Source organism: Myripristis murdjan, chromosome 14 (assembly GCF_902150065.1).
Source record: "Myripristis murdjan chromosome 14, fMyrMur1.1, whole genome shotgun sequence".
Classification (NCBI taxonomy): Eukaryota; Metazoa; Chordata; class Actinopteri; order Holocentriformes; family Holocentridae; genus Myripristis; species Myripristis murdjan.
In genome coordinates, this window is record NC_043993.1 from 26,081,583 (window position 1) to 26,107,213 (window position 25,631).

Consider the following 25,631-nt stretch of genomic DNA (forward strand, 5'->3'; position numbering starts at 1 on the left):
TACTTTCAACAGTGATGAAAAACAAAACCTAATGACACAAAACTAAACAGATGATGACATTTCAGATTATGTAGATATAAATAATGCAAAGAAGTCAGTGAAATAAATTTTGTACAGTTCACTTTCAAATCCATTTAAAACTAAATGTGTAGTTTTTCAAGTGTCTAATGTCATTTATAGTAGCCCTTGTATGCTGCAAATGTGGTTTATCTGAGGCTTGCGTCAGCCATTTAATATTTTCAGTCACAAGTGATGATTCATAGTTTGTAAGTGTATCTGAAAGGTCAAGTGGAAGGGCAAAGGGACTTCAGCAAATGTTTGGTAAAATCGCTGTTACTATAACATGTTTGTGCTACACAGTTCCAGAGCAAGATACTTAAAGTGTTTTTGGCACAGAGAAAAATGCAGATTGAGTTACTTTTAAAATATCTGGCTTGTTCACCAGCTCTTCTTTTTCTGTCCCCCCTGTGATCACTGTATCCTTTTAGATCTATTTCACCATCTGTTACTGACGTTGTAAGCTCATACCTCTGTAGGGCCGTTGTTGGGTTTGTGTCAAATAAAGCGAAAATTAATTATAAAATTAACCACGCTGTGATTTAAAATCAAGCGATTAAATGGTAACTGGATGTTTTCACCCCAGTCGTCCTATTTGCCTCTGCAGTAGCAGGAATGTGAGCGAGGTCATTAATAGAAACACAATTGATTCTGGGATCGGTAGTGAGGGCTGGGCGCACTTGTTTGACAAAGGTGGAGCCATTCCACTTGTGTGTCAGGGAATCACTGCACCAGCATGGCACACAATACTTGCCACAGTCTGAGTGGAATAAACAGGGTTATTATACAGGACTGGCAGAAGAAGCTGGATGCCACACCATGAGAGGGTGGCACGAGAGGAGTTGCCATGGAAACAAGGGCTGACTCACAGGTTGGGGGTCTTAGGAGGCTCAGAAGTGTGCGAGCTGTACACAGACAATCGGTGATAGCTGTCAAAGTTCAACTCATGCTGTAAGTTGGTGAAAAAACAGGAGGGCGTCTCTGGTGGAGCTCATATTGCTGTTGGACCGCCATGAATGCAACCTACGATTTAAGGAAAAGCTCCTGCTGCCAATAATCTGCACTCCCATTTGGAGAGCCAGTAGACCTGAGAAGACTGTTTACTCTCATATTTTCCAGGGCTTGTGAAACACAAGATGATGCTGCGCTTAACGATTCCAGATAGCCTTAGACAAACATCATTTGTGCCCACGTGGATAAGAAGCTTTGATGGTTCCCTGTGAAACTCATCAGCCGTGTGTCAATGTCAGCATCCCTGCAGCCACGTACAAATGGACCAACACCCAGAAACACCACATGTGTTTCCCAGGGGTTGAGTAAGGGAGAGGGATCAATCTTGGAACCTATCAGCTATTGTCTGATGATGATTTATCCTGTGGGGACAACAGCCAATTTTTCGGATTTTCTTGGGAAGCCAGAACCAAGCCAGAAACCGCTTCCATTTCAGTTCCTTTTATTACAGTTTCTCCACAAGATACACAAATACACTGATACTTTTTGTGGGTGTTTTAGGTCCAGACAACGTTTTGGCCAATGCATTCTGCCGCTTTTGCTCTCCACAAGAACCGATTACCTTCATAAAACCACCCGGACTACAAACAGCAGCACAAACTACAACCGAAATGGAAATGGAAATCAGAATGCCTCCAATACCAAAATCTTGTCCTTCAGCTACCGATTATAAAATCATATTGAGGAACACAAAATCAGCTTTCCATGCTAAAAAGCTAACAGTTACTGTTACTCCTGTTTGTTTAGCCCAGTGGAGGAGAACAGGTGTAATTGAAGAGTCAGTCAAATGGGGGAGGAATGAAAACGGAGGTTTTGTTTTGATTGGATTGCTCTACTCTTGCTGCATGTGTGAAAAGTAGCTCTTAATCGCCAGCAATACTGATGTTATGCCACTCATAGGCCACTTAGCATGGAAAGGATTCAATTTTGTGATGTTTTCTACATGATAAAAAACATTTCAATCAAAAATTACAGTTTATTTTACCATCCCTTTAAATCAGGGACCAGCTAAGGCATTCTGCTTAAATGCATGATGTAATCAGGTTCAAATTCAGGGCCATTCCTTCAGAAAATTGATCGTTGATATGCCTGCGTAAACTAAAGGTGTTTGGCAAGTGCACTTTACCTCAGGACTTGGCTCTGAAGTCATCAAAGAGCGCACAAGCTTTTTCCATCTCAAATTGAGACAAGCTGTCACATTTGGGTCTTGACAGATTAGCTCAAAGGAGGATCTCAGCAATCTGTTGGTGTGAATGTGTCACAAACCTCAGGCAGCTATTTATAACTCAGGTGAAAAGACAGCCACTTTCTATTAGATATATATCATATGAAAAGAAATTAAGCAAAAACGAAAACACCTGCATGTTTTTCTACTGCTGTGAAACAGTAGCTTTGAATGAGATTGTCCTCCAGTTATACCCACTTTACTTCAACCGCTCAGCAGCACCATTATTGTCTTTAATGAGAAAACAGGCAAGGAAGATGGTGGCAGCGATCAAATAGTAATATAAGCCAGTATAAAAAGGATATGAGGGGTCTAATACAATAGTTTTTCATCGGGGGTGAATCAGATTCAATGTTTAGAAAAAAAAGAAATCAACCCAGAGAAGAGGAAAATTCTACAGCGAGCAATAGTTTCCGTTTGCTGCCTCACTGCCTGGCACCAAACAGAGAGTATGTATGTCAGGAGCAGGGCTGTGGTTTCAAACTCTGCCACTGACATATAATGTAATGGTGTCAGAGGTAAAGTGGTGTGGAAGGACACCTGCAAATCATCTGCCTTGTGGGCCTCAGGGTTGTACGTGCTGCTGAACAGATTTAGTTTTTTTTTTTTATCTTAATTTTAATCTTAATCTTAATCACCAACTACACTTAAAAAATTGTTATTTTAAGGCAATTAAACACACATTAACTCACTTTAGCATATCCTGAACCACAGCTCCTGACTGTTTGTATCTATACAATTTCCGTCTTTAAGTTATACCTTTTTATAAGGCTTTGCACTTCAGATATTTTGGGCTTGCAGATATTTTTTCTTTGCATAAGTCAAGAGAGAGGATGACAGTAAGGAAGAGAAACAAAGATTTTGTGTTACTTCCTCACTTTCCTCAGACATACAGCATTTTGTCTGTGCTGTGTGTGTGTGTGTGTGTGTGCGCCTGTGTGTGTGCATGCGTGTGTGCAGGCTGGCAGAGTAGCAGCACTGCACCACTGCACCTGCTCTTGAGGCTACATATGTGAGAGGAGATGCATGAGAAATAGCAGACAGGAAGACCTCTCTTACCTTATTGAGAGTGAGAAAAGGCTTCACCAGCAGTCGATTGACGTCAGTTTGGTCAAAGACAAGGGAACTGTGAATTACGATGACAGAAACTGGCTGAGCCGTGCCGTAAACACTATATGTTTTGCTGGTGAGTTAAATTGAAACCTTAAAATCTTAACTTATTTAGCGATGTAAATGGGGAGGTTTAGGGGATGAAGCGAAGTGCTTTCATTTTTGCAGACTGAGCATTGCCTTTAAGTAACTTATGTCCTCTTCACTGAGTCATTCATCAAAATATTTTTAAAGCTGCTTGAGAGTATTGTGTTGGTAATGATTTACAACTTCCCTGTCAACTGATGTGATTGAAAGATATTTTAGAATAAATAAATAAATAAATAAATAAATAAAACGGTGCACCGATAAACAGCAAAGCCGTTTGTGTACCACTGTCTTCTTGTGTACAACTGTGAGAGAAAGAGAAGGAGGGAGAGTTTGCCTTTATTTCTATTTCATTTAAGCTGTCTTAAGACAGGAAGGCCCCCCTCCCTTCTGTTAATTCTGTCTATTGTGAGCGTGTGCAGGGTGGATGTGGTGAGTATTAAGTCTGCCGTGGAGCTATTTATGGAAACTTTGGAAAGGAAACTATGGAAGGAAAGAATAATAATGAAAGAAAACAGAAGTACAAGGCAATACTTAACAATAAAACACACATCAAACATGCTCGCTGCTTTACTGATAGAATTCAATGCTTGACTTTTATATTTTAAGAGCCTTAGACCATTCTTCTTGTTGACGAGAGCCACCACTGCTCACGGTTGAATAGAAAGCTGTTCACAGTGATAGAAAACAGTTTGGGGGTCTTGAAGGACAAGGCAAGAAAATTAATTTCTTTTGTTTTTGTGTGCAGGTGGCCGCTGGAAGAGGTTGAGGAGAAGCCGTAGGCACTGAGGAGTGCACGCCGATGGAAAACATGGTAGAAAGGTTGATACAGACCGAGCCTCTCCTACACAGAGGACAGAAAGCGGGGCTCCAGTGATGATCACAATCCTCTCATCTTCACTCTGCATGAAGGAGCACCTTGCAACTGGAGCACCACCAAAACACACATATTCACACTTGCCAGATCTGGAAACAGCTGCATATTCTCCTGATCTGAATTTGAATCTGCTGTATCTGCTAGTAAGAACAAGAAGTTGTTGACTTATCATCACCGGTGCACCGAGTGTGGCACCTTACAGGGGCATCTATGATAATCCAAGGGATGAGAGAGTTCAATCATCTCTAGTGGTGTCAATGAGGACTACTGCACATTTGTTGCTTTTACTCACCAGGATTTTTTCTTTTTGTGGGCTGCGCTCCCATTTCACACCAGCACCATAGAGACCACAGCAGAAATTTGACAGGGAGAGCAAAAAAAAAAAAAAAAAAAGCTCTGGACCAGCGTGGAGAGAAAATCTTAGGAGTCAAAATCTCAGGCATCATGCAATCTGATGACCTCTTTATCCGCAAGTTTCGCCGCCAGAGTGTACGGCCACCCATTGCCACTGTCAACTTTGATTCGAAACGGGATGGAGGAGTAGTGGAGTGGCCGCCCAGGAGGGACGGCGATGGGGCTGCTGATGGAGAGAGCCTTACTCCCAGCCGTGTGGGGCTGAACCTGCGGTCGGTCGGCCGGGGACACATCATGCAGAGAAGTAACAGCGATGTAACCTTAGGAGACTTGGATTCCTCTGGGAAGGCAGGAGGGAAAGCAACTCGGGCAGCGGGAGAGAAGGTGGGTGCAGGGGCTCAGGGGGACTCAGGTGTGCTCCTACACAGGGAATATGGTAGTCTATCCTCACTGGAGAGGCAAACTCAAGCCCAGGAGCCAAGTGCAGACGACCAGGGGGCCATCAGTCCAAATGCTCTCCGCTTCAAAGACCCTTTCCTGCTTTTAGGACTACAGGGCAATCCACCAGAACCAGACGGATACTTCCGAGTTCTGTCTCCTCCCACAGGAGACTCCCCGAAGCCGGCCAAGCCTCCAAAGCCTGACGGTCTTAGTAAGAAGACCAAACCAATGCCCCCTCAGATCCCCCGACCCGGTCCTTATGACAGTATCGGCGGCGGAGCCTGGGTAAGGAACTTCGCCCACTATGATGTTCAGAGCATCCTGTTCGACCTCACAGAGGCGGCTTCAAACAGAGACAGCATTGGGCGGAAAAAGAATATCACCTCAGGGGCTTCAGCCGCCTCACAGCTGCGCCCCCTCTCCCAGGTCACCCCTTCGTCACCTGCGCAGGGCGGAGGTGGCAATGGAGGGAATGCAGATGACCCTGAGCAGTCACTGCTACTGGACGAAGGAGATGGCAACGATAACGAGCTCTTGCTCAGCTGTCCCCACTTCCGTAATGAGATGGGGGGCGAAGAGCGGGTGGGTTTGGGTCGATCCCAGGGCAGACGGGGCTTCTGGTCGAGCCTACGCAGCCCCAATGATGCAGTGTCGGTCCTGGAGGAGCCCAGAGAGAGTAATGTCCAACAGCAAGGCAAGAGCAATTACTTCATAGAGCATGCGGATTTGGGAGCCCACTACTATCGCAAATATTTCTACATGAAAGGTGAGATCCACCTCTGTCTGTTTAGTGTTGAAATTCCCTTTTGATGATTTGGTGTTTTAACTGAATTTGCAGTATTGTAAACATGGATATATTGTAATTGCAGAACATCAGAACTTCTTTGGCATGGATGATCGCCTTGGTCCAGTGGCAATAAGTTTTCGCAGAGAGGAGAAAGAGGGATCCAGCGGTGCTCAGTACAATTACCGAATCATCTTTCGTACAACAGAGGTAAGTTTGCGGGTTTTCAGCACATAAAGTTTTGGTAAATGAATGCAAATCCTTCCGTGCGCTTACCGTCGGCCCTCTCTTTAGCTGAAGACACTTCGAGGCTCCATCTTGGAGGAGTCGGTGCCCTCCGCCGCTCGCCACACGACCCCCCGAGGTCTGTCGCCCAAGAGGCTGCTGGAGTTTATCATCCCTGAACTGAACCTGCACTGCCTTCGCCTCGCCTCCAACTCCCCCAAGGTCCGAGACACGCTGCTGAAGCTGGATGAACAGGGGGTGAGTAGGCCTGTTGCTGCTGATACGAGCTCCACCAGGGGAACTGACGAGCCTAGAGAAGGTGTTGATGGATACGAAACAAGCCTAAAACTGCTGTAGGCAAGTTTGGTGAATGGGAGACATTTCTCTGACATTTTGAAAGGCAACAGCTAAACAGCCATTGTTTATTTGAGTTTTAGCTCTGATTGATCTAATTCCTTTTTTGGGGTTTCTCTTCCTTTATTTTGGCTGTATGACTGTGTAAGCTGTTTTTAGCAATGAAGGAATCGGAAATTCCTCTCTATCTTAACGGCATTTTTTTTTTAATGCACCATGCTATAAATTATTTCAGCACTACAGTTTTTACAGTTTCTCAACACTGACCGCATACAGTAGAGGCTGGCTGCCCTGCCTGTGGGTCGAGGTGTGCACATGCCATGATTGACACTAAAGTTCAAACGGCCCATAGCTGTGATTGTTTGTTTTGTTACGGACAAATGTGAAAAGCCCTTGGAGCAGCCAGAGAGACTATTTTTTTTTCACAGTACAATTTCTTTCTGAATATCTACTGCATGCACAATGGCAATTTCTATACGTACAATAAAACTGTCTTGGAGGTTATTCAAATCTGCAACAGTAAATACTTTCTCCACAGTCCATAGTTAGTGTTATTATTAAAACTCTTGGTAGTTTGAGGGTACACAAATTACGTATGAACATGTAAATATAACCATATGGTGATAGTGGTAACTATTAGCTCTCCGTTTCCCGTCTCTTTGTGCAGCTGAATTTCCAGCGTAAAGTAGGAGTGATGTACTGCCGGGCCGGGCAGAGCTCAGAGGAAGACATGTACAACAACGAGAGCTCTGGGCCGGCGTTTGAAGAGTTCCTGGATCTGCTTGGGGAGCGGGTGCGGCTGAAGGGCTGGGAGAAATACCGAGCTCAGCTGGACAACAAGAGTGAGCAGGAAACATGCAACACAGCGGGATCTATTCGCTGTATCTCACCTTGTCACACACTCACAGAAAAAAAACATTATCAGAAGGGCATCAGTGTTCTGCTGAAAGTCTAAGATAACCCCCATCAACATGTAATCTGAGTAATGCTTGAAAATTAGCAAAGTCACTGTTCCTCTGTAATGAGCAGCGCGGTAGATGTGGCAGATTTTATCCTATTTGTGTTTGTTTGACTTACTTTCATAGGTGGAAAGTATCAAGCACATTTACTCAAATACTTTTCTTTTGAATTTGAATTTACAATTTTTAGCTACTGGCATTTTACTCAAGTATTTCCATTTTGTAAGACTTAATAATTTTACTTCTCCTCATTTCAGTGGGGAATATTGCACTTTATACTCATTCACTACATTTATCTTGAGGGCTATGGTTGCTAGTTGTTTAGCAAATTAAGGCACAAGGTACATACAAAACATACATACAAAAAAAATGTGATGCATTACCCTCAGTGTATGGAACAGTGAGAGCCACAATATTAAAATGCTTCTTACAGGTTAATGCATAAATAATTGAACACGCTGACAGGTACCATTCCCCATAATAACTGCTTTTAATTTTAAAATTAAAGTAGGCAACATTTTACAGTGAATACCACTGTACTTTTCTGAATGCATGACTTTGACTGGAGTATTTTCCATTATAGTGTTGCTCCTTTTACACAAGTAAAGAATATGAGTACTTTTCCCACCGCTGCTTAATTTGTGTGAACTTTTGCCTGTTCATCTCTTTGTGTGCTGTGGGTCTATACGTGTGTGTGCATGTGTGTTTGTGCATGGGCGTGTGCAGCCGACTCAACGGGGACCCATTCCCTCTACACACGCTACCAGGACTATGAGATCATGTTTCATGTGTCCACCATGCTGCCCTACACAGCCAACAACACGCAGCAGGTAAACAAGACACATGTATTTTACTTACAGACCTGTATGATTTATGATTTACTGTATAATCCAAAGTTAACATGTCCCATCCTTTACTCAAATTTGGAGCCTCGTTCCCAAATTGAGTACTACATTTTCTCAAATGTGTTGAAATGTTCTTTGAAAAAAAAAAAAAAAAAAAAGCTATATCAGTCTTAATAAAGCCTTCACTACCCATGTCTGCTCAGACTGACATGCTTTAGTAAATGCTTTAGCAAATGCCTCTGTGCTCCTCAACAAGCATGACATAGAAATCCTGCCCCCCAGTGTTCACTCCCACTCTGAAGGTATTCACTCTCGGCTCGTCCGCGGCTTCCTGCTCGACTGAGAGGAGGACTGTCAGGATAAGCCTGTTTGCTGTGACTTACAATAAGACTGGACATGAAATACCAGTGATGATTAGAGTGTCAAATAACTAAAATATAGTAATTCAGGAGCTCCCTGCCTCTAAGCCGTCAGCGTCAGGGTGATTATAGCATTGGGTTTTCATTCATGTATTTTTTTTAATATGGTTTTAAATTTGTAGGTCAGTTTCAGTTTATTTTGAGTAAGTTTTCAGTGTGGGATTGGCTGTTTTAGCTTAATTTTTTAAAAGTAATAATTATTGTTGTTGTTGTTGTTGTTATCATCTATAAACGTTTAGTTTTTAATGTAGTTTCAGTTCAAGGATACTATTGCTGGAAGAAAATGGATTTTAAAGATAGAATTATAGAACTTAAGAACAGGTCTTTGGTATGTGTTTGATATGAGCAGGTCTTGTGTAATAGAAGGAATGAATCATCATGAATCAAATTAAGTTTATTTTCATTGATTTTTCAATAAATATCCTCCAACACTAGGAATACACTCAGAGGGATGCTACACCCGTGCCACATGTTGTTCCGCTATATATATAGATCTATATACCAGCCTCATATGGCAAACTTTGATGTTCCGTCTTGACCTTGACCTTTGGTGGATTTGGGAAAAAAAAAAAAAAAGTGTTGTAGTGAAGGCCCTGACCTGTCCACCAAACAACCTGACAAGATGATCCAAATTGGATAAGAACTGTCTGAGTTACTGCTGTGACACACAAATGTCAATTGTTGCTATACACCGACCTGCTATGTTAGTGGGGCTGTGACAAAAATTGGGACCAATCTGATTTCAAGCTACCATAATAATCCCTAATGGGACTCTGGCATGTTAGTAAGTATTTTCAACAAAGCTGTGCAAACATTAATGGCATAAGCAGTGCTGGTGGTTTCCCCAAGAGCCAGAGAAGTCTTTGTGAATGGTGAAATAACTAAAAAACTAAAACAAACAAACAAACAAAAAATGTTTTTGTTTTTAGTTTTGATAGATAAATAGTTCCATTTGCTCCAGTTGTTCCACAAAGTCCCTTTTTTGTTTGTTTAAGACCTAGTTTTCGTCTTTGTCTTAGTTCACTGTCGTAACTTCTTGTTTAACAGATTTCTCTCTCTCTCTCTCTCTCTCTCTCTCTCTCTCTCAGTTGCTGAGGAAGCGACACATTGGGAATGACATAGTGACTATCGTGTTCCAGGAGCCAGGTGCTTTGCCCTTCACTCCAAAGTCCATCCGCTCCCATTTCCAGCACGTCTTCATCATTGTTCAGGTTCATGAGCCCTGCACTGACAACACCTACTACAGGTCTGATTTCATCTGATGTGTTACAACCTCTATGAAACACTGTTATTGATACCCAGGGATGTAGTACAGGCTAAATCCATCTAAACTCTCTTTTTTATCCTTTTAAAGCTGCCATGTACAGTATTATGTCTTTGTGACACGGATTCTATTAGAGCCCGACTAACACTAGATTAGTGTTAGTAGTATTAGTGTTAGAAGTAAAAAAAAAAAAAAAAAAGTAAAAAAAAAAAAAAAACTCCAATAATAATAAAGATTAGCCAATATTTTTTGCAGATGAAAACACACATTTGTAGCAAGGAATCCTCAAATTTGGTAATCAAGTAGTTTTAATAAATATACTGTAAGTACTGAATATTTTACAGTTACACAATGAATTTTTTAGCTTTTAACACAATCTGCTGTGATATGCTACACTGCCAAATCACGTTCCATATTCCAAGTATTGTGAACAATGAGGTTTACTGGACAAACTATGTAATTATATAACAGTTTTTTTAATAAGCCGAAATAGTTTTTCCTGCAATATCTACAGCCTTTTTTTTTTTTAAACTCATGTGATGAGTTAAAGACCCTATGAAACTGACAGATACTTTCTTTATTTGATGTATTTCCTGGTGAAACAGGATGTTTGGACGGGGCAGAGTGCAGGGGAGGATCATCCACCAAGTGTAAACCAATAGGACAGACCAAACCCTAACTCAATAGGACATCAGTTTGAGAGAGAAACACACTTTTATTTGTAAGGATAGGTGGATGAGAGACGATGTTTAAAGATTTGTACAGATCCGTTGAAATTTTTACTTACACCCACTAGTGCAGGATGAAGTCACTACTTAAGATATTATCTTTTACAGGAAGTAGAAGTGATCAGCCATCAAGTACCTTGCTTATTACACTTTTTTTTTTTTGTCCACTGGCACCTATAAAGATTTTTTTTGTTGTTTTTTTTTTTTGGAAGTTACAGTCCACCAACATATGTATTTATTGCTATGTCACTTGTTAATTATAGTATCTACAGGTATTGTTATGTGCTTATATCATTGTAATTGAGGGCCAACACAGAGAAAAAAACATGTTTGGGTTTACAAAACTGATCTGTGCAACTACCACAGCCAGTGTGTCTTGTTGTTATTGTGTGGACTGTTACACAACAGGCTCTGGCACTGAAAACATAGATTGAATGTTTCAGCTTATCTTTGCCTCTTAGTCTCTCACTCTCCTTTGCTCTCTCTGTCTCTCTCTCTCTTTCTCCCTCTCTCTCAGAGTGGCTGTGACCCGCTCTAAAGACATCCCATTATTCGGCCCACTGTTCCCTAAGGGTGCCCGATTCCCTCGCTCGCCTGCCTTCAGAGACTTCCTGCTGGCAAAGGCAGTGAATGCTGAAAACGCTGCGGAGAAATCAGAGAAGTTCCGCTCCATGGCCACCCGCACACGGCAGGAATACCTGAAGGATCTGGCTGAAAACTACGTGACCACCACGCCCATCGACTCCTCCACCAAGTTCCCCCTCCTCTCCCTGGGAGGCAAGCGCAAAGACAAACCGAAGGGAGCCAAAGGAGCCGAGCTGCACAGTGCCGGCGCGCTGGTGTGGGCGGTGACGGTCAACAGTGGAGATGAAGGGGAGACGGGAGAGCACAAGCTGCCCTGTCTGCTGGGGGTGTCGGCCGAGTCGGTGGTGCTCATCGAGAGGTACACGCGAAGGGTAGTGTTTAACTGCTCCTGCCGTGATGTCATCGGCTGGAAGGCAGTAACAGAGACCAAGGAGGGCGGGCCTTGCTTGGACATCTTTTATGAGCGTGGGGAGTCGGTGTCAATCAGTGTGATGGAGAGCCAGCCGGAGGATATACGAGAGGTGGTGCAGAGACTCGAGGTGGGTGTTTGTGGGCCACTAATGGATGTAATTCCACTAGGGACGAAGAGGCATCCAGTTTTGGAAAATGCTTTTTTGCCAATTTGTCTGTCAGTATTGAACACGTATGAATATGCTTTTCTTTAGCAGTGTAATGCAACAGGAGTCCTCAGGGACCCCTGCAGATTCCACATATGTGGCCAGCACACCTTAATCAGTCAGATATTCAGCACGGCCTTGATTACTTGTAGGCGCAAGAATTGAACAATATGTGGAACATCTGAGGGTCCCTAATGACTGGAGTGAACACCCCTGAAATGGGATAAAGCCTCTGTGAGGGTCCCTGAGGACTAGATTGAAAACCCCTGTTGTATTGCAGCATAAAAGCATGAGCATAAAAATGTAACCAAGTTAAATACTGACATCTATTCACATCAGCACATGTAAGCTGGTCTACCCTGACTCGTGTAAAACTCAGAAAATTAGTTTGAAATGGCTAAAAATGTCCCGGGGAAAAGGCCTCCAAAATTGTCACCACTGCTGATTTAAAAGGTACTGATACTGATCTGACCTGACTCCCTGATTCATTCACTGTGGCACCTTTTCACCTGCAGCTGGTGACCCGGGGCTGCGAGGCGCTGGAGGTCACCCCCCTGCGTGATGGAGTGGGCCAGCCCGGGTTCCTGATGAGCGAGGAGGGCTTTGTGACCGAGCTGCAGCGGTTCTGCTACGCCGAGAGCGGAGGCCTGCAGCTGTGGGCCCGTGTGGTGCGGCTGTGTGGACACTCCCTGGTTCACCTCAGTCCGGACGAGAGGACCAGGCTGCTCCGCACGGCCCACAAGATCCACATCACCGTCATCCCGCCAGACGAAAACGGCAAACCTCGCAGGTCAGCAAGGGAAGAGGGAAGGAATGGGATGGTGAGAGACAGATGGAAGAGAGGGAACACTAATGAGGCTGAGGTCACTGGGTTTGAGGGGGAGACAAAGTAAGACTGGTGAAGGGGGCTCATGGGATATTGCAGGCTGTGGAAGATGGAGAGTAATAGTGAAAGAAGGGGGGTGACAGAGAGGTTAACAGAAGATAAGGAAGAAGGGTTAATGGAACAAATTAATTCAGAAAACAAGGGGGGGTGCCATACTCGGGTCACAGCTCACTCCATTGTTTATGATGGGCTGTAGTCAGTGTCCCACCAGCTGGCTAATACCCAATCAATCCCTCTAATAACCCTTAATCACTCTGGTGCTGGCCTTGCTTATTACCAGCACCGGTAACACTCTCCTCATGTCACTGAGAGGGAGAAAAAAAGCTGGACAGAATCATTAGAATAAAACCATTATTAAACTGGACACCTCTGCAGCTCACAATCGAGCTTACAGCAACATTTCAAAGCTGGTGGCAGAAGCATCCTCAGAGAACTCCCCTTGTTTACTTCTACTGTAGTTCTGACATGCTCGCTCTGTGACAACAAAGCACGTTTTGTCACAAAGCTGTCATTTTTTTTGATAGTGGTGGTTCTTGGATTTCAAAGGAATAAAGTAGGTGCTCAGACAAATATAGCGCTTTTATTTCCATCCATCTCATCAGAGTTGCTCCCTCTCTTCTCTGACTCAACGCTGCGATGATAACAAACCGGATGGAAAAGGGAAGCTTGACTGGTTTCTCCCTAATGAGAATATTGATGTTTTATGTTCTGCATGCAGAAGTTTCTCAGAGCTGTACCAGAAAGCCATCAAGGATGCAGAGTGTAAGCCAGGTGAGGGCCAGACCGGGGAGGCCTGGGTCCTGGATGAGAAGGAGGAGGACGAGGTGCAGCAGGAGGGCGAACAGCCAGGAGAAGTCACTGAGGCCGGGATAATGGAGGTGCAGGTGGAGGGGGAAGAAGGTGAAGACCAGCCGCCTGAAAAAGGGCAAAGTGAGAAGAGCCAGAGCTCGCTCCTCTCCCCGCCCAGCCTGCCGTTGTTACGGGCCACCTCTCTGCAGGACCACCCAGCCAGCCAGGCCCAGGAGTCCACTCCATCCCAGCTCACACGCAGCTACTCCCTGGAGAGGCAGCCGCCCTTCAGGGACACATGTGATGGGTACGTGTCAGCCAAACTCTTACATGTGCCTCTGTCGGGGCTCCCACAGGTCCTGGGATTTCTGGAAGTCATGGAATTGAGAAAAGTCAGGGAATTTAATAAATTCTTTCTATTTTTTTTATTTTTTAAGACTCAATTTTTAAAAATTGGAATATGGAACATGGAACAGTAACTATAATCTCAACAAACATAATCATTATTTTATTATTAATTAAATGAATAATTATTTTTTATGAAATTAATTAAAGGGAATTGTTAATTATTCATAATTAATTGTATTAGTATTGTTACTATTAGTTATAAATTGTTGTATTTTGTATTATTTTTTTTTTATTTTACAATTATTATTTATTATTTTGTTCATATTATTCTCACTTCCCTTGCAGAACACAGTAAACCAGAATTCTAGACTTTAATAAGACCTCTCAATGTGAAGTGTCAGCAAAACTTCAGTAAAGGAAAAATACAAAAAAAATCCCTCAAGTGATGTTTAAACAGGTCATTGAAATTTGTCATTGTGGTCAGGGGAAGTCATGGAAATTCAGAAAATTTTACATATGGCTTTGAATGGCCTGCTTTGTTCATTGAATTTCATCCATTTTGAATGACTGCATTACATGTAGGCATTAAAGTAGCTTTAGGTACAAAAAATAATTGTTTCAAGTAACAATAACAAGAAACACAACTTTGTTGCATACTATAACCTATCATAATACCTGAAATAGGTGAGACCATGAGCTAAAAGCGCTACAGCTCTTTAACTATTCATCCAGCGAGGCTGAAAATATCCTCAAATTGAAGCTGACAGACAGCAATTTAATCTCAGAGTGTGCCACTTTTCCTGCAAAAAGTATAGAAAATGGAGGCAGGAAATTGAGCAGCAAAGGCTTATGGAGGTGTTATATGCTGTTGCTGTTGGGTGGGAACCTCATAACACACAGTTATGGTGATTTTTTAACTTCGGTTAAAGCATTATGTGCTCCTCCTGTTCTGCCCGGCCAAAAGAAACTCTTCAAAGTGTCTGGTTGTCAAACTGAAAACAGTTTCAGTTTCTTTAAAGTTGATATGCTGGAGATAGCCTGTGTGGTTTTCTTTCAACAACAGTGATGCATTGAATTGGGTGGGGTGTGTAACTTAATCATTTACTTCTCATGATATGGTTAGTGAAGAGGAAATTGGGCACTATTTTATTAGTATACAGTCAAAGTGACAATTGAGACTCATTGATTAATTAATAAATTGATTTTCAATTAATTGACCCCACCCCACCCCCTTTAATTTGGGGCTATAATACATGCAATAACAGAAGAATGCACAATTGCATGCATTAAATGATTACCTTCATTATGCAGAATTTCCTCAACCTGTTTAGGCTTTCAGTGGCCCTCACACTCCTACAACAACTCCTACAAAGCAGACCAAGAGATGTCCAGCCATCGTAGACAAGGATAGAGAATAAGAAAGACCACATGGCCAAAAGGAATAAGACATATTTGGCACCCAAATGTATCTACTTGTGAAATGAATTTAAGTGCACTGAAATGTGTAGACCATGAACTGTAAAAACCCACTTCAAGAGGAAGTGGGAGGAAATAGTGCATATATATTCATGAGGATAATTTTAAACTCTACTGCGCTCCAGGATGAATTCGACTGGTTTTTATTTTCGGTTCAAGCAAAGATCTGAATTATTTGACTGAACTCAGTGAGATATGCTGTGTGAATGGATTTTTTTGGGAGCGCAGAATAGAAAACTTCAATCAGGCCAAATCTAAGCAGTCCTGGAGATTACTTGACTGAGTGCTCCAGTTTCTGCTTTGACCTCTGGATTGGATAAAAAAAAATGTCATGAAGCATCAACAGCAGATTTGCTTTGTGTTTCCCGCCCCCCCTTGTCTCTCCTGTCCTGGCTGGCAGGCACGTGTACGACAACGTGGGGGTGAAGGTGGACTGCCACATCTATGAAAACCCCGGGGAGCTGAGGGACGCCACACCTGATCTCATCCTGGCTGTCAAACCCAAGGTGCCCCTGGAGGACGAGCAGGTGACAAACGGAGAAGAGAGAAGAAGTTGTGAGTGGCTTCTCCCGCCTTCGCCTTCGCCTTTCTGACAGCGCTATGCTTCTCCTCTTCGCTTTACAGTTTCTTGGGGCTGAGTTTGGTGAGGAGAAAGCCTCAGCGAGCGATTCCTCCTCCCGGCTGTCATGTCTGGACAGAGCGGACAGAAACTCTCGGGCCCTCAGCCTTCATAACTCCATCACCAAGAGTTAGTACTCCCCTATTACTATCTTATCGCAGTGAAAATAAATTTGAAAAAGCCGAACCCATATGTAAATCTAATATATGAACATATATGCCCCTATACCAAACATATATTGTCATATATGTTACATATATAGTCAGATTTGAACTAAACATATATACCCCTCTTTTGATATGTGATATGTGTGTATATCATCCGTATATGTTGAATATAACTGTGTAAATATACATAAATGCATAAATATGTGTATGACAATAGCAGCTGGTTACTGAAAAAAGATGCATTTCATATGAGTATTTAATATGGGCATACCATATAGGCCCTATATGTACATATATTACATTTATGACATTACATTACATATAGGATGGTAAACTGACCAGGTGTATGCTTCCACAGTAGTAGTACACACTTTCTAAGTGTAAGATATGAGAAAGACAAGTTATTATGGCCTTAATCATGAACTCAAAACAAAATCCACTGTAGCTGACTCCCCGGTCCCTCACAACAGCCGACACGAGCGCTCAAATGATGCGAAACAGAACAGCTACCAGTGTTTGCAAATTGTCTCTGCCTTATTTGAGCCTCAAAATCCCCTTTTAGCTTCCAGATCCTTTCTCCCTCAAACCCCCCTCGCCCCATGATCCTGCCTTTGCCCTCCCTTGCATCCCTCTTTGTCCCTCTTCTTTCATCTATGCTGCCCCCTATTCCACTAATCTAATATCACCCCTGCTCTCCTGCCACCCCCTGCCAGGGCCCGGATAAAAGGGGGACAGATGGGTGGTGGGAGGGGTGGAGTTTGAGGCAGCCCCAAATCAAGGAGCCCCTCTTACACCATCTGCTCTCTCTGTGCTGAGACTATGAGCTTCATCATCCGAACTGCTTTAAGAGCACAGTCGCTTATCCTCTCATCAAATTCTTCTGCTTTTTGAGGCGGCGGCGGTCGGGGGTGGGGTGGGCTGCCTCTCATGCCTCTGATTGTTTTATCCGACCTTCATTCACAAGATGTCTGCTGTGTCTTTAAAAAGTAACACATCCTCTTAAACTGAAGTGTAAAATTCAAATTCAACTTATTGATTTTTTTTTAGCAGAAATATACAGTAGTTCAAATTTGTCAGCGTTAAAAGTCAGTGTTAATTTGGTGCAGTTAAAGTATAAGTATATACATACACATATGAATATCTACATATATTAGATGTAAAAAGGAACCTACTGAAGCAGTAAAAAACAAATAAATAATTAAATTAAAGGTCAAGGTTAAATAAATATATAAATAAATAAAATGTAGCTTGGTCATTCAACCAACATGCCAGCAAAAACAAAAAAATAAATCAATAAAAATACAGAACAGACCACTCCCAGATCCCATCACATTAAAGTAAGTTTCAGAAGAATAATGTGAACAAGTTCTTGTGGGACAGAGAAAGAGTTTAATCACCTGCTTAATAAAAGGCTCCTAAAAGGCACCTAATTCTCTCCAACTTGACAAACTGAAGAATTTCACTAATCCAGTGTGAATAAAAAGGAAGAGTTGATGATTCCCTCCTCAAGAAAATCAGGCATCTTGCTAAAAGTTTAGGCTACACAGTCAGCTTTGTGGCCTCCTGGTCCTGGTGTGGATTTAAAATTATGAGGCAAATGTATCACAGTTATGATAGATCTAAAATTATGAAGCAAACAGCAAAAATTTGAAGGCAGTGATCACCTTGCTTTGGCTTGTCCTAATAGCATTTACTTTGTTTCCTATTTTCCTACTGGGCACTTATTTCTGTCTACTTTAATGTTTTTTCCTAAAAATAATATCATGAAAATGGCTTTAAATTGCATCCTAACTGGGGGAAAAGGTTTCAAAAAGTCAGAAATGAATGAAACCTGCAGTCATGTTGCATTCATACAGTGAGATTTTCAAAGGCAACCCTTCTCATGGCACCTGTATATTCTGGGAGTCTGACCAGCATTACAGCAGCAGTGTCCCCCAGTGGTGGCTCTTGGTTACTGTTGAACCAACACCAGCCGTACTGCCCCATGTACAGTTGCTGCCTCAGTTATCTATTTTCAGTCTCAACCGGCCGCTTTTCTCCTTCTCTCAGTTCTTTCAGAGACAACAGATTCTTCCGAGGAGGAGTGGCAGTCCATCGCAGATTTGGCCACAGCCTGCCGCAGCATCCTAGAGGCTTTGTCACGAGAGGGTGAGAGCTCTTCACATGTACTGTAGACAATTCTGAATATATATGAGACAATATAAAGCAGCACAGTGGCCTCAAACCGCCTCAAAAGCAGGAACGACATGAAGTTGGAGTTAGCATGTTCTCCCCTTGTCCACAGTCCAAAGACATGTGAGTGAGGTGAACTGGAGACTCTAGATTGCCCATAGGTGTGAATGGAAGTGTGTACATGTTATTATTAATCTATCTTTGTTAGCACTGTGATTGACTGGCAACCTGTCCAAGGTGTTTCTCTGCCTTCTACTAAATACCCGGACAGAATGGGACAGGATCTGTGACCCTGAAAAGGCTGAAGCGGGTAGAGAAATTGTAGGAGTTAGTTACATAGTGTCATCTATACACTCAGTGGCCACTTTATTAGGTCCAACTGCACAATCTAATACAATCCAATCCAACTGCTGTACCATAAAGTTTCCTTTTCTGTTACTAGTAATGCTCAGGTTTTGTTTTTGTCACAGTAACAGAGGTGTTCATTCAGTTCTATGTTTGGCATTGAGCTCATAGTTAGTGCTGCTGTTGGACTGGGCTGCATTTGAGAGGTGTTTCTACTATTCTGTCCCCCTTAATGTATATAAATTGGAGGGACAAAAAATTAGAAACACCTCTCCATATAATGTAGTCCAGTACAAGACCTCTGCAAACTACAACCTCAATAATAAACATAGAATTAAATTTACACATTCTCTACTACTTAAGGGGGAAGTCAAGAGGTTAAAAATGTAAAATAGAGTTTAGTCTAAGTACTGCATTTAAGACTTTCACAGTCAAGGGGTTAAGCAATTGTTTCACTTGTCACAATGAAAAGACTGCTGGTCCAGTGTATTTTTGGAGTGAAAATGCTACCCGGACTCATTTTGGATTGAGTTTGAATATCTCTTCTTTGCATCTCTCACCTTTTCCTTTAGTAGTTTAGTAATCAAAGTGCATTTATTTTTATTGGTAAAGGAGTTGTGTGGATGTGATGTGTCTTTTCTTAGACCGCAAAGCTGCAGACGCTTCCCAAGCAGGAGGTGACCAGACAGACAGCAAACCCAGAGACACAAAAGACAGGTGGGTTGCTATATGGTGCATACTCAGGCACATAATATAGAGGCTGAAGTTACCTCACAGTTTTTTTTTTTTTTTTTAACCATCTCATTCATTCCTTCACTCATTTCTCAATAACTCTTTTATTCTGTCCTAACCATTTAAACTCGATGCACAAATTCCATCTGTTTGAGTCAGTATGAAGGCGTCTCTCTCTCTTTCTCCCTTATGCAGCCCTCCCACTGACTCAGTGGCATGCATATATGCACATATGTGCACACACACACACACACATTCACACACATTCACACACACACACACACACACACACACACACACACACACAAAGTGTCTGACTCACTGCCATAGTATCTTTCCTTACAACTCCCTCTTCAGTCTCTCTCTCTTGTCTGTCTTCCTCGTCTCGTCTTGCACAGTGATTACCTCAGCTCTCTTTCAGCCTCGCCATGACCCAAACAAATAAAACCCACAAAAACGTTCAGGGCATTGTCAAATAAAACAAACACCAACATCAAGTTTTACTGCAGCCTGAGGCGCTGGTGTCTTGAATCTTCAGACACTGGTTTTATGTGTCCAAACTGCAGAAGTCAAAACGAATACTAATAAACTGGAACATAAGTGAGGAGTGTCAGGAGTATCATCCCTGCTCTTTTCACTTTCTCTGCCTCAGTGTGCTGCTGTGATCGGCCTCAGACCACCTCACAAGTAAAATGCCTGTCATGGCAGTTAAAAAAGACGGGGGCAATGTTTTGAGTCTGCCACCACTGGTTAGCAAAATAATCAAGAAAAAAAAAAAAAAGAAATGTTTTATATGGTCAAGACTAAAATCATCAAGGATGTAATTAGAACTTCAGTGTGTATTTGTTGTACAAATGTGACTAATGTTTGATTATGATATTTTTATTCAAATCTTAATTGCTTGCCTTCCAGCACATTCCAGCTGATCAAGTTATCAAGTGAGAAATTGGATTTGCTCATATACACAGGCACAACATGTACAAGTTATAATAATAATAATTAACTTTATTTGTATAGCACTTTTCATACAAGAAACGGAGCTGTAATTGTTTTACAATACAGAAATTACATGCACCATGTGCTTCATATATAAATAGACGTAAGATGAACATAAAAACAGGGATAAAAAGCCATAAGTAATGAAACACAAGAAAATGAGCACACTTTTCGTCAATAATGTATCCTCATTTATCAGCACTGAGGAATGACACAAAAATCTTTTGCAGCATTGTCACACTTTAAAAATTAAGTAAAAGATGGAAAAAGATGGAATTTAAAAACTGCCAGCTTCTTTCAAGATTTCTATTGCTGTTGTCAATAAGTCAAAGCAGATATTTCCCAAACAATTAATTGTCACGGATTTAATTTGTCTGTGGATTCTGAATATGATACACCACTGTTTTTTTTATTTTTTTTATTTTATTTTTAACCAGCCAAATGAGATAAAATGGACACGGCAATCACAGGATTATCAAACTTAAGAATACACAGTTGAGTCTATATACCTTGATAAATTTGCCCTATTCCTCCCCAATGTCTTTATAATGCTTTGTTTGACGGATCACTCATGCCTCGCTTTACAGGATGGGATCAGCACGGATTACACTGCTGCCATGACAAAACAAATGCATCATGGGAAGAGTATGGTGTCTTGGAGCTGGTGTGCTTGTTAGCAATGAAAATCTCCCAGTATCACAGGTTTCATTAATGTTAGCACGGACTGGATCTGTCTCTCGGTGCAAGTCTCTTGCCAGACTTGAATCAGTTGTGCGCTCCGCCTGCCAGCAGGACAGATGTCTCCACTAACAGTCCAGAAAATTGAAATATGAGCTCTTGTCTTAGATGAAGGAAGCTTTTATCACCAAAAGGGAGAGTTTATCGGATTTAGACTTGCTTACAGAAATAGCACTATACCACTGTGCTTTTTAGGAGCTCTTCCTCACAGGTGTGTAGATCCTGAAAAAACAGAGTGCATATGGAATGCACAATAGATCTGCACACTACTGGAATAAAAATACATCCAGGGGCAAACTGGAACTGGGTAAAAGTGAACATAAGACGTGTTTCAGTTACGTAACTGTCATTAGTGTCTAATAGAAATTAGGGCAGACACACCCTTATGTAGCACAGATTACGTCATCACTTAATTATTTGCTTATGTGCATCATGTACAATCTATACTCAGCAACAGCAATAAACACCAAGTCGACACTCATCTGAAACAAATCTTGAATACAGCCTCCACTGAGGAATAATGAAACACATCTGCAGGTTTAACATGGTTGTTTTTAGAATCACCTCCCCTTTCTTTTGATGGAGAAGGACCCACACAGATATTGATGCTAATCCACAGTAAATAATGAGACATGATTTCACATCCTCTTTCACAGAAGACACTGAAGGGATAGCTGCATATTGTGAAGAAAGGTGGAAATAGGTGGATAGAAAATATAATTGAAACCGGTGAGAACTCTTCAAAATCTTCAAGTTGAGTAAGATTTTATCATTTTCCAGGGAGCAGATTCTAAATCTGTCAGTGTTGAGATTTAATTTGCACTGAGACCACATATGCTGGAAAAGAAATATATTCACGGTGGTTATAAGACATTCTGAATAGAACATTTCTCCAGTCTGTGAAGCGCATCAAATCATTTGGGCATGAAACTGACAGCTTCATAAAGTCCTTTGACTAAGGGAGACTGCTTGCCTCCTTTGCAGTGACTCTCCAGGCCACCTGGAGGAGAAGGTTTCCCAGCTGGAGGCCATGCTGAAGAGGCTGCAGGATGACCTGCAAAAGGTACTCACCATTCATCAATGACTTGAACAGTTTTTTTTTCCTCTGTAATATTATTTTCACTGAGCTCTAATCAGCTGCTAGAAACTCTATAAGTTTCTCAAGGGTCTCATGAAACTTGTATTTATTTATAGCAGGATTGCTAATGCAGACTGATTTTTTTCTTCAAATCCTCTCCTGCATGTAGCCATTTCAAGTGTAGTCACAGCTAAATCGTTACAAAGACACACATAAATTCATAAAGGGCTCATAAGAATAATTAAAGCAATCAGTTTTAATTATTTACAGCACAGGAGTTATGAATATGTGTTTGATAATTGTTGTGTGTTGTCATTTGTTAAGTATTGCATATATGTTGATTTTCTCTGACTAGCTTTGAACTCACTTCATAATAAACAGATTTCAGATTTGTGGCATATTCCAATATTGGATATTTTAATCTTTAATCTTTAATATTGTATTTGTCATTATTTTTTTTCTTTCTTTTGAAAAAGATATTGCACTTTGCTCTTTGCGTTATTGCAATTTTGATAGTATTTCAAGTAATTGCTCAGCCCTAATCTGTACCTTATCATCCAAACATTTCTCGTGAATAAGTTGGAGTGCTGAAACTTTCAGTCTCCATTATGTGTCAATGTTTGCCCATCAGCTTGCTGACTTAAATCCCACACACTCTACCCCTCGCTCTCATCCGATTCCCGCTGCAGTGATCTGAGCGACGGCTTCTGTTTTGTGCCTCCGTCTTTCAGGAGAAAGAGGACAAGGCGGTGCTGCAGGCCGAGGTGCAGAGCCTCAGGCAGAACAACCAACGGCTGCAAGAGGAGTCCCAGAGCACCGTGGCCCGCCTCATCAAAGTCACTGAGCTGCTGTGCAATGTCAATAAGCCCTGTTAGCTTCATCACCACACACACATACAAATACATACACATACACATACACACACACACACACACACAAACACAAACACATGGATGAAGAAAAACATGCAAAACACGTAACCTACTTGTACATTCAGTGCAGTTATTTTGTACAAACTAATTTGAAGTCATCATAACAAATGCAAAACACTCGGACACACACACATACCTGCATCGTCTACAATCTGTGTATCATCACAGCCGCTGTATTGTATCCTGGACCTGCCTGCTGGTGAAGGAGTATGCAAACCAATCAGAACCATGACAGACTTTTGTAACATCACCTGACCTTCATAGACTGACTGATGCGCAGCACTGAAGCTGCTCTGTTGGCGTGCTTTGCTCAGTGTGCGTATGTGTGTGTGTGCGTGCGTGTGTGAGTGAGTGTGAGTGCACGCGTGTGCCTGCGTGCAGATGTGTGCATCTCTTACCTTGCTTCAAAATACTTGACGAGCTGGGCTGAATAGCACTTGCATAAAAAGTGGCAATTAAGATTGAGAGACACTGTATAGCATGTTTGGTGGTGTCTTATTTGAAATTGACCAAAAGTGTACATATTCCACCTATAATGTATGTGAACTGTAGTATCCCTAAACTCTCTGCCAAACCCGTAGTTACAACGACTGGCCCTGCCTTGCACCATTAGTGTGTAAGGGCTTTGGAATAAAACACAAAAAGAAAAAAAAAGAGGAAAATGACAATGACAAGCCCGAAGGCAGCCTTCTACTTCAAAAGATGTAACGATGCTGGCTGCCTGGCCTCAGAAGAGGGTCCATTATTTAGGCCAGGATGTTATTATCTGCCCTCTTCACTTCTCAGTAGTACTGTATTTAAGAAATTGTGGACTTGGTTTGAGAGAGTGTGTGAGAGAGAGAGAGAGAGAGAGAGAGAGAGAGAGAGACAGAGGATTTCACAAACCCCATAACTGACAGAGATGCAACCTGGACGGTCACTGAAAGAAATTGCTGAAAAGGAATTTGAGCAAAACGAACTGTTCCTGTTGAAAGCGTTGCGCACAGATTACTAAAAGGGAGAACCAAAAGGGTTATACCTCTCCTGAAGACACAGACAATGACAGGAAAGAACTGCCTCGGCTTCCTTCCATTGCCTGTAGCTGTTTTCTTCTAACCTCACTATTGTAGCAGCCATACTGTAGAAGTACTCCTCCTGCTGGCCTGATCCACAAATGCCAACAGGCAGCTTTTCTTTCAGCTGGCAAAATAGCTTTAGGTGTCCGAATAAAACACCTTAAACTAATAGCGAAATACCAGACTATTGTATTTAAATATGTTTTGTGTTCGGCGGATGTCTACAGTGACTATTTTTGGGTAATTGTTTAGTATGGCTTATGAGTGGTAGCGTTAAGGACAATAGGTGAGGGCTTACCATTCCACCCTATTGTGTGTTTCTGTGTGTTTCTGTGTTGTTCTTGCACTTTTTTTGTCAAATCAGCACTGGACAGGGCACATCCTTTATTTAGCCTGCCCGGGTTGTGTCTTGCTCAAAATAAGAAAGTGGATTTGATCTCATCCCCCCGCTTCCCCTCACACCACCTTACCTCTCCTTCATGTCCACTGCTGACGGCGCCAATAACAATGTGAGTTCAGAGGAGAAAGGCTGCTTCTCCTCCCAGTCAGACTGCTATGCCAGTGCCAACTAACGCCCAGGCAGCTCTCCACGAATCCCGCGGAAATCAATGGAACTGAACTCCATCGCTCCGACTTTAAACTCCAACGAAAAGGGATGCCAAACATTCGCCAGTCACTCAGACTCTTGATGCTCTTGTTTCTTGTACACACTCTTTATCTTCCTCTTGTAATTTTATTTTAGAGTCACTGTGAATACCTGGTACCAGCATATTAAGATACAGTATATTCAGATTAAATTATGAATCTAAACTTTATCGATATGTGAAGATATGTACAGCTGAACTGTTCCATGTTACTTAGTGCATTGGGTTGTGTATGCCCTCTTTTGCAGGATGATTATGCAGACTAAAGTGTAATTGTGGCCATGTGGGCTGTTTCATCTACTGTACATGCTGGAGCCTCATGACTTACAGGGAGAAGCGGTATGAGAAGACCTGTTTTACTGTGTCTTGTATAGTAATTTAGATTGTAGGAGGTTGGTCAAGCATGAGAATGTGCCAAGCAACTTCCAAGCTCCCTTCTGTATGTGTGTATGTATAAAAAAAAATGTAACTTATTAATCATGCAAATGTGGATTTTCTTGTAGCTGTTAAAATTTTAGAGAAGCAATGAAAAAAAGGTGAAATAGAGCAAAAAAGGTAAGGTTTGGGTTTGGTTATAACCTATTTTTTGTTTTTCTTTGTTTGTTTTTTTGTTTTTGTAGAAAACCAACAGCCACCGAGACAAAATATTTCAACAATGTTGTTTGCAAATAGAATTTCTTGGTTAAAGTGACTACGGTTATTAATAATTCTG

General features: G+C 41.9%; 1 protein-coding gene across 8 annotated transcripts in view; it reads left to right on the top strand.

The window, feature by feature from the left end:
• sipa1 (signal-induced proliferation-associated 1) overlaps positions 1-25,383 on the top strand; it is a 41,540-nt gene extending 16,157 nt beyond the window's left edge. Inside the window, exons 2-17 of one of the 8 annotated variants that reach the window (XR_003929319.1) lie at positions 4,239-5,928; positions 6,032-6,156; positions 6,241-6,429; positions 7,193-7,367; positions 8,211-8,314; positions 9,837-9,994; positions 11,258-11,864; positions 12,458-12,732; positions 13,547-13,924; positions 15,842-15,968; positions 16,066-16,189; positions 18,277-18,375; positions 19,389-19,461; positions 22,195-22,273; positions 23,020-24,046; positions 24,078-25,383. Coding sequence is in view for 7 of the 8 variants with exons in the window: in XM_030068201.1 (XP_029924061.1) it covers positions 4,812-5,928; positions 6,032-6,156; positions 6,241-6,429; positions 7,193-7,367; positions 8,211-8,314; positions 9,837-9,994; positions 11,258-11,864; positions 12,458-12,732; positions 13,547-13,924; positions 15,842-15,968; positions 16,066-16,189; positions 18,277-18,375; positions 19,389-19,461; positions 22,195-22,273; positions 23,020-23,163 (3,774 nt within the window). In the remaining variant the exon portion in view is untranslated. Of the gene's footprint in view, positions 1-3,414; positions 3,480-4,238; positions 5,929-6,031; positions 6,157-6,240; positions 6,430-7,192; positions 7,368-8,210; positions 8,315-9,836; positions 9,995-11,257; positions 11,865-12,457; positions 12,733-13,546; positions 13,925-15,841; positions 15,997-16,065; positions 16,190-18,276; positions 18,376-19,388; positions 19,462-22,194; positions 22,274-22,977 lie in introns of those variants that run through there. The other 7 variants (XM_030068201.1, XM_030068200.1, XM_030068199.1 and 4 more) reach the window with 7 other exon arrangements.
• Positions 25,384-25,631: the final 248 nt, after the last annotated feature.